The 16,305-nt window shown below is 38.1% G+C and overlaps 1 protein-coding gene and 1 long non-coding RNA gene across 3 annotated transcripts; one reads left to right on the forward strand and one right to left on the reverse strand.

Moving 5' to 3' along the window:
* The first annotated feature begins 8,249 nt into the window (after window positions 1-8,249).
* On the forward strand, window positions 8,250-10,893 carry LOC135638148 (uncharacterized). The gene is made up of 3 exons (XR_010496525.1): window positions 8,250-8,452; window positions 9,183-9,500; window positions 10,756-10,893. It is a non-coding gene; the product is annotated as an uncharacterized LOC135638148 (long non-coding RNA).
* LOC135638147 (pentatricopeptide repeat-containing protein At2g22070-like) lies at window positions 10,424-14,982 on the reverse strand. 2 transcript variants are annotated; one of them, XM_065151122.1, is made up of 3 exons: window positions 12,315-14,982; window positions 12,152-12,201; window positions 10,424-11,305 (listed from the first exon to the last, which is right to left on the reverse strand). In XM_065151122.1, exon 1 carries the CDS (start codon window positions 14,972-14,974, stop codon window positions 12,608-12,610), a length of 2,367 nt encoding a protein of 788 aa, XP_065007194.1. In that variant the 5' UTR covers window positions 14,975-14,982; the 3' UTR covers window positions 10,424-11,305; window positions 12,152-12,201; window positions 12,315-12,607. The 2 variants fall into 2 exon arrangements, with proteins under 2 accessions (XP_065007194.1, XP_065007193.1); XM_065151121.1 differs by having other exon boundaries at window positions 12,142-12,201.
* Between the last annotated feature and the right edge of the window lie 1,323 nt (window positions 14,983-16,305).

A 16,305-nucleotide genomic window follows, 5' to 3' on the forward strand; every position in this document is an offset into this window, starting at 1 on the left:
ACCGGAGATCCATCTCAATTCTCTAAGCTCTCTAGCATAGACGAAGGATATGTCACCTTCGGAGACAACAACAAGGGTAAAATCATTGGCAAAGGAACCATTGGTAACAAATCCAACCTCTCTATTGAAGATGTTTTACTAGTTGATGGTTTAAAACATAACCTCTTGAGCATTAGTCAATTATGTGATAAAGGATATATTATAAGATTTGAATCTAATGCCTGCATCATTGAAAAACCACACAAAAATATATCTATGATTGCATTAAAACAAAACAACGTATACACTATTGACATCAATAACTTATGTGATGAAATGTGCTTTGCCGTTATGAATGAGGATGCTTGGCTATGGCATAGAAGATTAGGTCATGCTAGCATGAAACTAATCAATCAAGTATCATCCAGAGAACTTGTAAGAGGAATTCCTCATATCAAGTTCATCAAAGATAATGTATGTGATGCTTGCCAATTAGGTAAGCAAATTAGGGGTAGCTTCAAAGCTAAGAATCAAATAAGCACCTCTAGGCCCTTACAATTGATCCATATGGACTTGTTCGGACCAATCTCTACATCGAGTCTAGGAGGTAGCAAATACGCCTTTGTCATTGTTGATGACTACAGCAGATATACATGGACCTACTTCTTAAAACAAAAAAATGAATGCTTTAGACATTTTACCAAGTTTTGTAAACTTGTTCAAAATGAGAAGGAATCTATGATTTCGTCAATTAGAAGTGATCACGGTGGAGAATTTCAAAACCATGACTTCCAAGAATTCTGTGAACTCAACGGATACAACCATAACTTCTCTACTCCAAGAAATCCTCAACAAAATGGGGTAGTAGAAAGAAAAAATCGAAATTTGCAAGAAATGGCTAGAACCATGTTGAATGAACATAGCCTACCCAAATATTTTTGGGCCGAAGCCGTAAACACTGCATGTTATATTTTAAATAGAGTCCTAGTAAGACCCTTACTCACCAAAACTCCTTATGAGTTATGGAATAACAAAAAACCCAATGTCTCATATTTTAAAGTCTTTGGGTGTAAGTGTTTTATCTTGAATGAAAAGGATAACTTAGGAAAATTCGATGCTAAATCTGATGAAGGAATTTTTCTTGGTTATTCTTCGGTTTCTAAAGCTTTTCGCATCTTCAATAAAAGAACCTTAATTATTGAAGAATCCATCCATGTTGTTTTCAATGAGATTTCAGAAATTAAGAAAAATGATCTTGATGATGATATTAATTTTGATTCCTTGAACTTAAACGAAACCCCGTCTCCAACTAGCAACTTGGTTGCATCTACTTCCAAAACATCCTTACCCAAGGATTGGAAGTATATAGATGCTCATCCTAAGGAACTAATCCTAGGAGACACATCAAAGGGGGTTCAAACACGATCTTCTTTTAAAAACTTTTGTGCCAACGCCGCTTTTCTCTCCCAAATTGAACCCAAATGTGTTGATGAAGCCATGAAAGATGATTCATGGATTTTCGCAATGCAAGATGAATTAAATCAATTTGAGAGAAATGAGGTGTGGACGCTTGTTCCTAGACCAAATGACCATTTAGTAATTGGTACTAAATGGGTCTTTAGAAACAAGCAAGATGAAAATGGTATCGTAGTTAGAAACAAGGCTAGATTAGTGGCCAAAGGTTTCAACCAAGAAGAAGGTATCGATTACGAAGAAACCTTCGCACCTGTGGCTCGATTGGAAGCCATAAGGATGCTCCTTGCCTATGCTAGTTGCAATAATTTTAAATTATTTCAAATGGATGTTAAAAGCGCTTTTCTAAATGGTTTCATTTCTGAAGAAGTTTATGTTGAACAACCTCCTGGATTTGAAAATAATGGCTACCCTAATCATGTGTTTAGATTAACTAAAGCTCTCTATGGTTTAAAGCAAGCCCCAAGGGCTTGGTATGAGAGACTTAGCTCTTTTCTCATTGAAAATAATTTCGTAAAAGGCAAGGTTGATACTACATTGTTTATCAAGAATTTTGAAAATGATTTTCTCATTGTTCAGATTTATGTTGATGACATTATCTTTGGTTCTACAAATGAATCTCTTTGTAAATCCTTTTCGAAAACTATGAGTCATGAATTCGAAATGAGTCTAATGGGAGAATTAACATTCTTCTTAGGCCTACAAATCAAACAACTAAGCAATGGCATCTTTATTAGTCAAACCAAATATGCTGTAAGTTTGCTAAAGAAGTTCAAAATGAATAATTCAAAAGCCATTGACACTCCTATGAGCACCTCCACTAAGTTAGAAATTGATGAGAATGGAGAAAGCTTCGATCAAAAAACCTATAGGGGTATGATAGGAAGTTTACTTTACCTCACTGCCACAAGACCAGACATTATGTTCAGTGTAGGACTTTGTGCTAGATTTCAATCAGACCCTAAGATATCTCATCTCAAAGCTGTCAAAAGAATACTCAGATATCTTAATGGAACTACAAATCTAGGATTATGGTACCCAAAATCAGAAAATTTTGAACTAACAGCTTATGCTGATGCGGACTTCGCTGGCTGTAAACTAGACAGAAAAAGCACATCAGGATCATGTCAATTTTTAGGACATGCCCTTGTATCCTGGTCATCTAAGAAACAAAACTCAGTTGCCCTATCAACAACCGAAGCTGAATACATTGCAGCAAGTGCATGCTGTGCACAAGTTGTATGGATGAAAAACACTTTAGAAGATTACAAAGTGAATCTTAAAGATATTCCCATTAAATGTGATAACACGAGTGCAATATGCTTAACTAAAAATCCTATACAACACTCAAGAACAAAACACATTGATATTAGACATCACTTTATACGTGATCATGTCACTAATCATGACGTGACCATAGAATTTATTGATACCAAACATCAACTGGCTGATATCTTCACAAAACCCCTATGTGAAGAACAATTTGATTACATAAGAAGAGAATTAGGAATGTTGATGTGTCCGAATAATTAAACTAGTTAAAATTATCTTTCGGATGTTATTACTATTACATGCCTTGAAAATATGAAGCAACATACCAATGTAAGTTGATAAGTTAGCAGTATGACATTGATATGGTAGCTATTGCTAATATGTTTGCTATCATGCCATGTATCAAACAAAAATTTGCATCATACAAGCTGATATCTTACCATGTGATACAATGCTACACTTGCTAAAAATCCTGCTATGCAATATGATATAATGCTGTACTTAAAATAATTGTGTTACTACATCAAAATTATTCGAATACTATTACATGCCTTGACAACGCTTAACATGTCGCAAATTATGTGACAAATATTTTTAACCAAATGCATGTAAGAAGTTCATTTTTCAGGATGTATGCTAAAAATGGGATGTTCCCATACACTCTTATTAAAACTCCTTGGAAAATGACTTTCCTCCGTCAAGCAAAAACAATACAGTGATATATGTGTCATGACTTCTTTTATATGCTTGATAATGCTATCATGCTTTTTGTTGATGACAAAGGGGGAGAAAAATATGAATTGATAAATACTATGTCATAGCTAAACTGCCATAATCATATCTATGTCATAGGTGCAAATACTTGAGTGATGCTATAAACAATGTTATGCCATCCTTGCATCACCAAGAGATATGTGAACATGTACTATGTCATAGCTAAACTGCCATAATCATATCTATGTCATAGTTGCAAATACTTGAGTGATGCTATAAACAATGTTATGCCATCCTTGCATCACCAAGAGATATGTGAACATGTACTATAGTTTGCATCATATCTTGATATTGTAAAGAAAATGCAAACTTACTAGAATATATCAAATGTAAGCATCATGTAAAAAGTCCTTCGTTGCTTTATATGATTACATGATGAATGGTTACAAACACAATCATACAAACTTGTTGATGTATGTCATGCATTGACATAATTCTTGAAGAGATACATCATGATAGGCATCATGATGGGAGCATTGATAAGTTTAACTGATCTAACTTATCAATGCGTCACTTGAATTCTTAGGTCTTGAATTCAAGGTTGAATTATCTCAACTATGGCATATAGATAGGGGGAGTTAAGGATAACTCCTTTATCAATTGATTGTCATCATCAAAAAGGGGGAGATTGTTGAATCTCGGATTTTGATGATGAAGTCAATTGTCATTTGTTATCTAATCTATATGTTGAGATAAGTGTGCAGGATTAACTACGATGAGATTAAGACAAGCAGCAGGAGTTGCCCCGGAGTCAAGATCAGGATCACGTTGGGAGTTCGAGAGTTCGACGGAAGTTCGGACGGTCGTCGGAGGTTCAGAGAGAACAGATCCGAGAAGTCCAGAAGCTTGCCAAGCGAAGCTCGTCGGAACTCGCCAAGTGGATCGTCGCAAAGTCCAGGAGTATGCCGGATGTCCGCAGAAGGATCACCGAAGGTTGTCGGTTGATCGACGGAAGTTGGCCGGAAACTCGCCGGAAGAAGCGATTGACGCATCGGAGCAAGCTGCAGAAGTTGTCTTAGAGATAATCGTAGTTAGCACGATGATTAAGCAGGAAAATGGGAGGTGATCCCATTAGCTTAATCTTGGGGCAATTGGGCCCCTGAAAAGATACAAGTGGGTCGAATGGAGTGAACCATTCGGACCCTGATTGCACCAGGAGGTGCAACCGCCCCAGCCAGGAGGTGCAACCGCCAGGGGTGCACGGCTGGGAGGTGCAACCGCCCCAGCCAGGAGGTGCAACCGCCAGGGCTGCACGGCTGGGAGGTGCAACCGCCCCAGCCAGGAGGTGCAACCGCCAGGGGTGCACGGCTGGGAGGTGCAACCGCTCCAGCCAAGAGGTTGCACCGCCAGAGCTCAAGTTCCGAGCTCTGCCAGGCGATGCAACCACCAAGCTCAGTCTTCGAGCTTTGGCAGTGTGGTGCATCAGCCTGAGCTCAGTCTCGAGCTTGGCCAGGTGATGAATTCACCAAGCTCGGTCTTCGAGCTATGGCAGAATGGTGCATCAGCTTGAGCTCAGTTTGGAGCTCTGCCAAGTGATGCAACCACCAAGCTCAGATTTCGAGCTCTGCCAGGTGATGCAACCACCAAGCTCAGTCTTCGAGCTCTGCCAGGTGATGCAACCATCGAGCTCAGTCTTCGAGCTCTGGCAGAGAAGAAGCAATCGGCAGAGCTCAGTCTTCGAGCTCTGCCAGGCGGTGCCACCTCTCCAGTCGAGAGGTGCAACCGCCTGATCCCAGAAATTCTGGGATTGGATCGATTTGATCGATTTGAGCTCGAAATTTGAATTGGGTTGGGGCCTATAAATACCCCACCCATTCAGCACTGAAAAGATACAGACACATACCAAAATTGTGATCTTTTCTGTGATTCTAAAGAGCTCAAACGTGTTGTAAATCCTTGAGTCTCCTCCTTCTGTTCTTCAAGTTTCCAACTGTAAAGTGAGGAGAGAAAGGTCTGTAAAGGTTGTCTCCTAAGCCTGTCAAAAGGAGAGAAACTGTAAGAGGGAGGTTTGGCCTTCGCCCATTGAAGGAAGGCAGCTAGTTGACGTCGGCAACCTCATCGGTAGAGGAAGCCAAAAGTGGAGTAGGTCAAGGCTGACCGAACCACTATAAATCTCTGGTTTGCGTTTAATTTCGAGCACTTTATCATTACTGCAAACCTCCCTCATCTCTACTGCTCTCTGCGCTTTCACGAACAAGTTCTAAGTGCTGTTCTTCCAAATCTGGATTCAGACGTAAACTCGTATTTTCGTACATTACAGTTTACGTTTACGTTTGATTCTGCAGAACTGTTTTCTGCGCTTTTACGAACAAGCTTCCTTGCAGTTTACGCTTGCATTTTAATCCTATTTATAACTGCAATCTGTCCTCTACGATTTTACGAACGAGTTTCAACATTTAGACGTAAAACTGCATTCGGACGTAAATCGGCTTTCTTCGCTCAATCATCAGATTTCAGTTTACGTTTACGTCTTGATTTTAACTGCATACTGCCTTCTGCGAATATACAAACGAGTTTCAGAGTTTAGACGTAAATCTGCGTCTAACTGCGTTTAGACGTAAATCTGCGTCTTGACGTAAAACTGCGTTTAGACGTAGAACTGCGTTTAGACGTAACACTGCGTTTAAACGTAAAACTGCGTTTAGACGTAAAACTGCGTTTAGACGTAAAACTGCGTTTAGACGTAAAACTGCGTTTAGACGTAAATCTGCGTTTAGACGTAAATCTGCACTTAGACGCAATCTGCGCTTAGACGCAAACTGCACTTAGATACAAACTGAAAATTTGCTTTTGCATCATAATCGTTTTTGAACGAACGCAGCTTTTTGTTTTTAAATTATTATAAGATTTCCGCTGCACTAATTCACCCCCCCCCCTCTTAGTGCTCTTGATCCTAACAGGTTCAAAGTTCCTTGAATGCTGATGAACATATCTACCATTATGTTTTGTCTTCTGAGATTGTTTCGATATGTACAAAGTAGATGCATGTCTATAGGGACTCCAATCAAGTAGCTAAATGAATAGCTTCAGATTTTAAATGTAGTCAGAGCTTCATCATCCACATTTTTATGCATCTGAAGCTAAAGAAGAGCCAAGATCTTCACCAGAGAAAACCTGAGTTAGCATATGCAGAGACAGTCAACATGTAACTGTAAGCCAGGGTATATCCTAAAAGGGTGCCATGTCTACTTCTTGATGATGATAACAATTGCAACTCTTAATATTCTAAGTCTCATATTCTGTGATCTTTCAAGTTTTTTCTGGCTTTTGCTAATCAACTTTACCACTTGTCTACATGATCATTTATCAAGACAATTAGTGATTTGCAGTTATGACCAGTTAGAGTGACTACTGGTTGATGCCAATGATCTTTCTTGATTATGAGGTGAAGACTGGGGAAGTACATGATCTTTCAACATCAAAGTTCAGTGAGTGAATTCACTTGAAAGCTCTGTGGTAATGAGATTATTTTTTTGCTGATATTAGTAAAATAGAGAATATATTTGAAGGTTTTTTTTTATTCCTTGATTTAAAGAGACTCTATGTTTCACTGAACTGATATATGAAAATGTTTCACTAAAGTAAATGAAAAATACTTTTACCTTTTCTTTGTAACTGCAGTTCACTAACATCAGTTAAATATGATCAATCTGTGGTTCTTTGGATGGCTGTTAAATGGAAATAAGATATATGGGTGAATATATATATCTATATATAACTATGCATATTATTTTTAGATGTTGAAAGGGTAAGTATATAGAACTCCTTGATCTCTACCTTATTATTAATAACTTCCTTTTTTTCTAAGGAAAAAAACTTCAGCTATTGGACTTCATAAGGCACTAAAGCTACACAAAGTCTTGCCAATCAAAATCATCACCCCATATGATTCTTGTATCACATCTACAGCCTGTACTGGAAACATTATATGCTCTTTTTCTTTATATTTGTAGTAATATGTGTAAAGCAAACCACATTGACCTTCCTGTCCAACTGCAAAATATCATAAAAAAACCTTGCCTTTAGGTGAAATTTATATATTTTAGGAAGTCAGAAACCCTCAACTTTGGTTCTTTTAAACCTTCAAGAATTGCCATTCCTTCTGCTTGAATTGGGCTTCAAGCATAGATTGGAGAACTACCTGCAGCCATCAGCCTTCCATGCCAATGTCTCAGTGTATATCCTACTCCACTAGTCCCTATATTAGGAAGGAAATACCCATTGTCTTCCAAAGCATTCTTCTTTAGTACTCCACAGTGCAATCTCTAATGTTCCCCAACCCCCATATATATATATATATATAGTTTTGTCATCTAGATTTTAACCTATATATTTATAAGTTATCCCTAACACTATTAATTTTATCAATACAAACATGAAACTAAAAGGTAAAATAATAATTATATCATCTTGATTGATGATAACGGATAACGATGTTTTTGGGGGACACGATGAATATTGTAGATGAGGAGAGTGATGACGTCTCTTGGTAGTACTATCATCCATTATCATCAATTCATATGTTAAAATTATTTTTATATTTATATATATATATAATCATGGTGTTAAAGTGACGTAAATATTTTATTTTCCTAATTATAAAAATATTAATATAATTTTTAAAATATAAAGATTAAAATATTAAAAAAATTAATTATAAAAAGAATAATCTATAATTAACCATCCCACAGGATTTAATGCCGAGGTCTTGAAGGCTAATTAAGAGGCCAAAACCAGGGTTTACCCGATAACTAAGGGATTTAATGTAATGACCGATTAAGTCCTCCGCGCCACTATTTCTGCACGGGCGGCTCCCCGCGTCCGCCTCTTCCTCCTCCTCGGCTCCGGCGGTCGGTAGTGTCGCTGCCCTGCGGTTCTCTTGGCCATGAGCGGTGCCTCTTCCAGCTCGTTTTAGTTCGGACTCGTCCTTCTCCTACCCCGATCTGTCTCCTGGGTACTCTCCTCTGAAGTAAAAATCGGATTTTTCGCGGGGTTTTGCCCTCTTTTCCCGCTGCTCGATCTCTTTAACAAAACGTTATGGGGGTTTCACTGGCTTTCATGGTTTCGAGGGGTTTTGGCTGCGATTCCTCGTAAAATGTTAGTCCAATTCGGCTTTTTAGGAAAGATATAGTCTTTCTGCCAAAAAATGTCAAAAGAACTTTCTGTTCTATCCAAAAACTCTACCCTAATGCGATTGCTTTCTGGACATGGAAAAGAGATATTTTCGATTCATTTATTGATTTTGCTGTAATAAATTCTGAAGTTTATGGGAAGAAAGCGTCAAAAGATCCCTTTTAATGGATTAAAGTTTATGCTCCAAGTGATTCATTAAGTGGGTTAACATTTGTTTTGTACATTTATCACTGATTTAAACAGACTTAATGCTAATATGCAATCCTCGGTGTAAGAAGTAAGATGGTCGAAATATACGTCGAGGCCAATAATAATTAGATGCAAATGATCCAACCACATCATTAGATTGGATGAGTTGCTGCAGTGTTTGACAAGGATTTAGCTGCAATCCGATTAATAATTCTTTTATCAGCTATTTACATAGTTATGGTTTATTTTGCTTAAGTTAGCCTGTGTGTCTAATGTGGAAGCCATCTCTCACATACATAGAATGGATCAGGATATCTCCGTTTAGTTTCTTTTGTTTCTCATGTTGAATGTGCATTGATCAGGATACAAGTTTCTTCGACTTGGCCGAAATGCTGGTGATCAGAGAGAAAAATGAAGTGAAGAATGGAAATAATGAGCCTGTTGATGCTGATGATGATGAAGATGGTGATGTTGGGGAGGGTGAAGATGAGTTGTCTGATGACAATGGGGAGGAATATGAGAACCCCGATACCGATAATGGCAAGAAAAATCCGGGTGGAGACGAACAGAATGGAGAGGGAGAGGAGGAGGAGGAGGACGACGAAGATGGTGTAGAGGAGGATCGGGAGGACAAGGATAAAAGAGGAAGAGGCGCTTCAACCTCCAAAGAAAAAGAAGAAGTAAGACATGGTTTTAGTTGTAGTTTGTTTTGTTCTTTCAAGATCAGAGCAGACTTCAAGCACAGCCATTAGGAAATAAAACAAGAAAACTCATGCGTGCAGCTCTATTTTAGTATCAGAATTAGAGCCAAATGCAGCTCAATTATTCCTCATCTAACATAGCTTGAATACTTTTTCTTTCTGCTCATCTTTGCTGCTCTAATTTAGTATCAGAATTTTCAAAACATAGACTCAAATGCAGCTCAATTATTCCTCATTCAACATAGCTTGGATAAGTTCTTTGTGGAAAAATGTAGAATATAGCTTGAAAATGAGACAGAAGCTGGTTTTGTGGGGTAGAATTAAGTCATGCAAGTGCTTCTACTGCTGCTTCTCTCTACAGAATCAAATCATAGCTTGAAGTTTTCTGATGATGGGTTAAGTGAAATGGATTGAATAGAAGATAAACAAGGAATACAGATATCACCAATGTCAAATCTAATTTACAAATGTTTGTGTGAATTTTTAGTACATATTTCCACACTTTTTTAAATTTTCCTTGCTCTACATTTCATTTTTTTTCAGTCTTGAAACTAATTCTAACTTGGTAATAAAAACATAGCTATAGATTGACACAATCAAGTAAATAAATTACATACATATTATTTACCTAGATATTCCTTTCATTAATTAGTCTGCTGTTTCAAGTTGATTCTCAAAATATTTTTTATGTCAAATTATTTGGTGAATTATTGGGTCTGAGTTAACCAAATCAGCTGAACTGAAATATGAGACAATCACAGTCAGTTAAAATTTTTTTTGCTTACAAGACTTTGGCATCGACTGTGATACCATTAACAATGATTAAGAATGGATTTGATTCACAGAATCAATAGTTCGAATACTAATTGGACACAAGAAATAAATTGAGAACTAACTTGAAATAGCACCCAAAGTCAAAAAGCTACCTAAGAAGTTTAGCCTTTGTGTATTTACATTCACATACATACATACATACATTCATGCATAGCATATCTGTGTCTGAAGTCAGCAATATTAAGAAGAAGACTAGACATTTAGGCTGTCCATGATAGAGGTGTAAAGCACAGAGTGTTGTGAAGTCTATCCATTATAAAATTGACCCTACTGTGCCTACCACCAACATCTCCATGTTAATAGCCTTATCTGATTTCAGCATCACAAATTAGATAGATTTACTTTACATAATGGCAACAAAATCTTTTGGATTTGTGACGTACCCTCTTTCTTCTTCCAGTCCAAATCCATTTTCAAAAAATGACAATCAAGCAGATTCTCTTCTGAAGAAACTGAGTCTAGTATAAATAGAGATCCTACCCTTCACAACTTTCCTTTCATGAAGAAACTTTGAATCAGAAAGCTGAAATTCTGTAAGATCTCCACCCAACAACTGTCTCTATTGGAAGTCTCACCTCCCTCTCCTCCCACTGGCACAAGATCAGCACTTGAAAATAACGGCAGTTCAGAGCTTAAAGATGATGGTAGATTTTCAATTCTTCTCCAACATCATCATGTCTTCTCGGTCCAACAGTAAGCAATGGCAGATAAGTTTCCACTTCGACTTGCCCTGTTTCCTCTTCTATCGGTTGAGTTTTATCTCATGGTTTGATCAGTTTCAGATGACCGGCTGGGAATCAGTGCAAGATGGCAGCAGCCACTGCGATTACATTGATAGATGCTACACAAAAGTAGACTGCATGGTCCCATGCGAAGCATCTGGCCACTCACCAGGCACGGTGCTGCGTGTCCCTGATTCCACGTCCATGGCCTAGTAGACTGCTGCCTCCCTGCATGATTTTAGGGAGAATTCAAGCAGTGTTATCTTCTAACTCAAACTTATATCTACATTGCACACAGTTTGAGTTGATGTCTCATGTATTAAAAGCAGGAGCAACAAGGTCTCAACTGTAACTTCAATCTATCAATTATAAGAAGGTTTTTGGTATAAGAAAGGAATTCAAGTCAATGGAAAACTACTGAAATGTGTCTGAAAATGGATACCAATTTCAACTGTAACTTCAATACATTGATTTGGCTTAAGAAATTGAATCGAGTCAATGGAAAACTACTAAAATGTGTCTGAAAATGGAAACCAATTTCAATTATAACTTCAATCCATTGAGTTGTTTTAAGAAGGTTTTCGGCACTGGAAATGGAATCGAGTTAATCGGAAACTACTGAAATGTGTCTGAAATCAGGAATAAATATTCACATCTGACTCTAGTCCATGATCAATGACGTGAAGCCTTAATGAAAAATGCATGCTCATGATGTATGTGCAGGTACGGTCACATAGTGTGTTCAGGCTGTAGTCTTGCATTAGCAGAAGGGATGAAGAGACATGCATTAGCAACATGCTAAGCTCATTATTCCTCGAACTAAAGAGAATGATGTAAAGAACAAAACCAAAGAAAATCTAGGATGTTCCTTTGACTTCTTCCTTTACAGCCGAGAAAATTTCTTCAACAGAACAACTCGATATATGGAATTATCCTGGGGTACATGAATTTCTCTATATAAGGAGCAATTGTGGCAGGGAATATGCTGCCTGATTATATATAAGTGATGGTATAGATACTTTATTTGCGTTAATGAAAAATAAAGGTAATTTTTTGCTCATTACCTATATATACCTGAAGAAGTTCATTTTGCTTCAGTCCTATGCCAGCAAGTTACAGATTTCCTAGACACAAGAAAAAGAAAAGGGTTACGGCAACAAGGACTTTCATATATAGATTTGGTTTTTATGTAAATAAAGGGATAGGTGCTGAATTCTGGGAATATAAAATTTCTAACCTGTAAAAAGTAAATTTATGGTTGTGCTAAGATAAAAGGTCATCACATTTGAGGTGGGACTATCCTCTTTCCCAATATTTCCTTCTCCAGATAACATTGTTCTTTTGGGTCTCAGCCTTAGAATCGGATCTCATGTATCCTAATTCTTCCCTGTTGATAGCATATATCAAAATTTACAGCATCCAGACTTGTCTTTTGCTAGGCCTGGATCTCCTGAATAAGATCGTTCATCTGTATGGTTCCAGAGTTTATCATTGAATAAGCAAAACAATTCTCGATATGCTAGATGGATTCTACCAAAAATCTTTGCATGAGCAGAAGCCATATCTGAAGTGATGAAAGCGAGTAGCATCTCGCACGATGATTTCCCGTCCTACGATTTTGGATATAAACTTTATTGCAGAGTGACAGTCCTTGCAGACTCTTAGGTTCTTCATAATCCTCAAAGTTGTGTTCTCAGGAGTACTGATCAACCCAAAAGCAATAGCAAGCTTTTCGCTGTGATGACTAAGTAATTGCTCCTTCAACTCCTCATCAATGTCGTGCAAGACAGATTGGGTATCAGGAACAAAACCTGCTTTCTTAATCTCCTTCCAGAGCTTTGCAGCCATCTGATATATTGCATCCCTCTGTGGGTGCAATCCATCATCAACTCCGAAGACATGAACCTTGTTCTTTATGTGTGTCCAGCTAAACCCTTGCTCTTTCTTCACTCTTTTATCCTTCATTAGCTTCCAAATCTTAGCAGCATCATCCCATCTCCCACATGCAGAATATACATTAGCAAGTGCAGAATAAGCACCACTGTTAACAGGATCGATAGCCAGCAATCTTTCTGCCGCAACCTTTGCCAAGTCAGCATCTTTCTGAACTTTGCAAGCAGCCAGAAGGGACCCCCATGCTATGGCATCTGGTTCTACTGGCATCGTTTTTATGAACTCTTGGGCATCCTGAGTTAAACCAGCACGCGCAAACAGATCAATCATGCATGAATAATGGCTTTGTGCGGGTTGGATCATATACTTAGTCTGCATCTGTTGAAAATAATGCCTCCCTTTCTCAACTAGTCCTGCATGTGTACACGCTGAAATCACACCAACATATGTTATATGGTCGGGCCTCACGCCTGTGCTAATCATATTTTCAAACAAGACTATAGCTTCTTCTCCTAGGCCATGTTGAGCCAAAGCTATGATCATTGAGGTCCATGAGACAGTTTCTTTACTCTGACATATCTGATCGAACACTGTCTTTGCTCCTGCAATGCTTCCAGATCTAGCATACATGGTGATAAGGGCATTGCTCACAGAAACTGACAGTCCTGTTGATCTGATAGCTCTGCAGTGAATCTGCTTGCCATGATCCAAGGATGCCAAGCTCGAACAAACACTCAGTATTGCAGCCAGCGTGTAATGGTTTGGCTTAGGACCATTGTCAACCATCAACCTAAAGAGATCCATGGCTTCACTATTGAAACCATTTTGAACATACCCAACAATCATAGCTGTCCAAGCAACAACATCCCGATAATTCATCAAGTCAAAGATTTCTCTAGCTGGTTGTAAGTCTCCGAGCTTAACATAACCCTCGAGGAGTGCAGTAAAGGATACGACACTAAGATCAGAAGCCATTGTTTGTTCAAGAACCCTTCGAGCAATTGCTACCCCACCAGACTTGGAGTACATTGAGATCAAAGCATTCCCAACCTGCCTATGACATGGCATTTCAGTTCTGACTATACGGGAATGGATCTGCTTTCCCACTCTCAACAGTCCTAGGAAAGCACAAGCAGAAAGAGCACTGGTTAACGTGAAATTATCAGGGACCACAGACTGTTCTTTTAGCATACGCGAGAAGAACTCCAATGCCTCCTGATTCAGGTTATTCTGATTGTATCCTGCAATGATCGCATTCCAAGTGACAATGTTACGATCAGTCATCTCGTCGAATTGGTCCTGAGCAAGATCCATTCTTCCAGACTGAGAATACATAGAAATCATAGAATTCCAACTCGATACACTCCTCAATCTCATCATATCAAAAACAGCCTTTGCAGTCTCTACGTCCCCCGACTTTCCATACATGTTGATCAGGGAATTAGCTACGACAACAACACCACTCAGCCCAAGCTTAGCCACAAAAGAATGCACCTTTCTACCCACGTCCAACGCCTCGAGGGCTGCACAGGATGAGAGCACATTAGTAAATGTGAACTGTGACGGTGGCACTCCAGACCGAACCATCTCCAAGAACACAACAACCGCCCGTTCAAATTCTCCCATCAGATTCAATCCCACAATCATCGTGGTCCAAGAAACAGAGTCCCTCTGGGGCATTTCAACAAACACCTTATTCGCCCTTCCAATCATACCACCTTTTGCATACATGGCCAGCAAGGTATTCCACGAGAACGCATTCTTGAGATGCATCCCGTCGAAAACATTGTGGGCATCGGTAAAATATCCAAACTTAGCGTAGAGATTGATGATATTGTTGACGAGGTAGACGCCGAGGTGGAGGCCGGCCTTGACGACATGTGCGTGGATGGATCGGCCGGCGGCGACGTTCTCGGTCCGCAGGCACGTCTGAAGGAGAAAAGCATAAAAGTCTGCAGGAGGAGATGGCCGGGAATGGATCGACCGAAGCCGAGTGAGAGACATAGAAGAAGAAGAACCACATCAAGGCAGAGTGCTTCAGTTATATATATATATATATATATATATATATATATATTTATATAAAATAAATTTGAAGTTCAATCATATTAAATGTCTAAAAAATGATTTCTATATAAAGATAATTATGAAAATTTAAGATCGATTTTTCCAAAAAAAAAAACAAAGAATCCTTAATGGATCTTCTTATTAGGAATAAAAAAAAGACATTAATAAAATAGAGAATTCAAGAGGATAATTAATTAGGTATAGCTTTATATTTTGAAATCATAAATCAAATTGTACAACCTCAAAACCAACCAAACTAAACAATTTACTTAATTTTTTTATTTTCATATTTATTAACACAGAGTTGGCAATTGATTGGTTAATCAAAAGACGATTTTGGTACTCATTTAACTTAATAATATATTTTTATTTAACAAAAAATATTTTAAAATCATATGTTAGCTCAAACTCCAATTGAACAGATAATTAAGATTAAAATCCATCTTTGACTTCATATTTAATTTGATTTATTCTCTAACCTTTAAATTTACAGAAAAGAAATGAAAAGATAATACCTCTTTATTTCACATGCAGGCAGGAAAACCTTTCTTGGCACAGTAGCCAGGAAGATTCTTCCACATGCAGATTTGAAGAACATGTACACAGTTTCCTTGTCAAACTTCCTTTTGACTAGTGTTGACTATTCCAATACAGCTTCCTTGTCAACCAAGCCACCATCCATCCTTCATCTCCTATAAATCCTCATTCATTCATTCATGACTCCAGTACTACAAAACTATTCCACAAAGAGAGAGAGAGAGGAATCCATTTGGAATCTCTCATTGTTTTGGTCCTGGTCATGGCTTTTGTAGGGTATGATGTTGCTGAAATATATGTAGAGAGGAAACTCTTCAAGGAGAAGATGGAAAGAAGGGAGAAAGCGTTGGAGGGAGAAGACCTCAATGGCAGAAGAGACCAACAGAAAGGAGGTAGGGAAAAGAAGAGAGGAGGAAACTTCAAATGGAGGATCTTTAGCCTAGTCAAGAAAATACACCCCAAGCTCAGTGAAGAAGGATGATGCTTCTTCTAGTTAATTTACAACTCTTCTGGATTCACCATTACTGTACTCATGAAGAAGAAATCTTTGCTCTCTTGTTTGTAGAGATTAAACTTGTGTTGCCCATCTGGAATTTGTAGGGAAAATATTTGATTTCTCTTGTTTGTCACCTCTTTTCATTTGTTCTTTTGTTGTCATTGAATTTTGTAAAACAAAAACTAATTTTTAGTAAACTCTTTTTTGAAACCAATGACTAATCGAATCGGAGAGA

Source organism: Musa acuminata, chromosome BXJ3-5, assembly GCF_036884655.1.
Source record: "Musa acuminata AAA Group cultivar baxijiao chromosome BXJ3-5, Cavendish_Baxijiao_AAA, whole genome shotgun sequence".
NCBI classification, from domain to species: domain Eukaryota; kingdom Viridiplantae; phylum Streptophyta; class Magnoliopsida; order Zingiberales; family Musaceae; genus Musa; species Musa acuminata.

Coding starts and splice junctions, on each gene's coding strand:
- LOC135638147 (XM_065151122.1), bottom strand. CDS start 14,974: ATGTCTCTCACTCGGCTTCGGTCGATCCATTCCCGGCCATCTCCTCCT.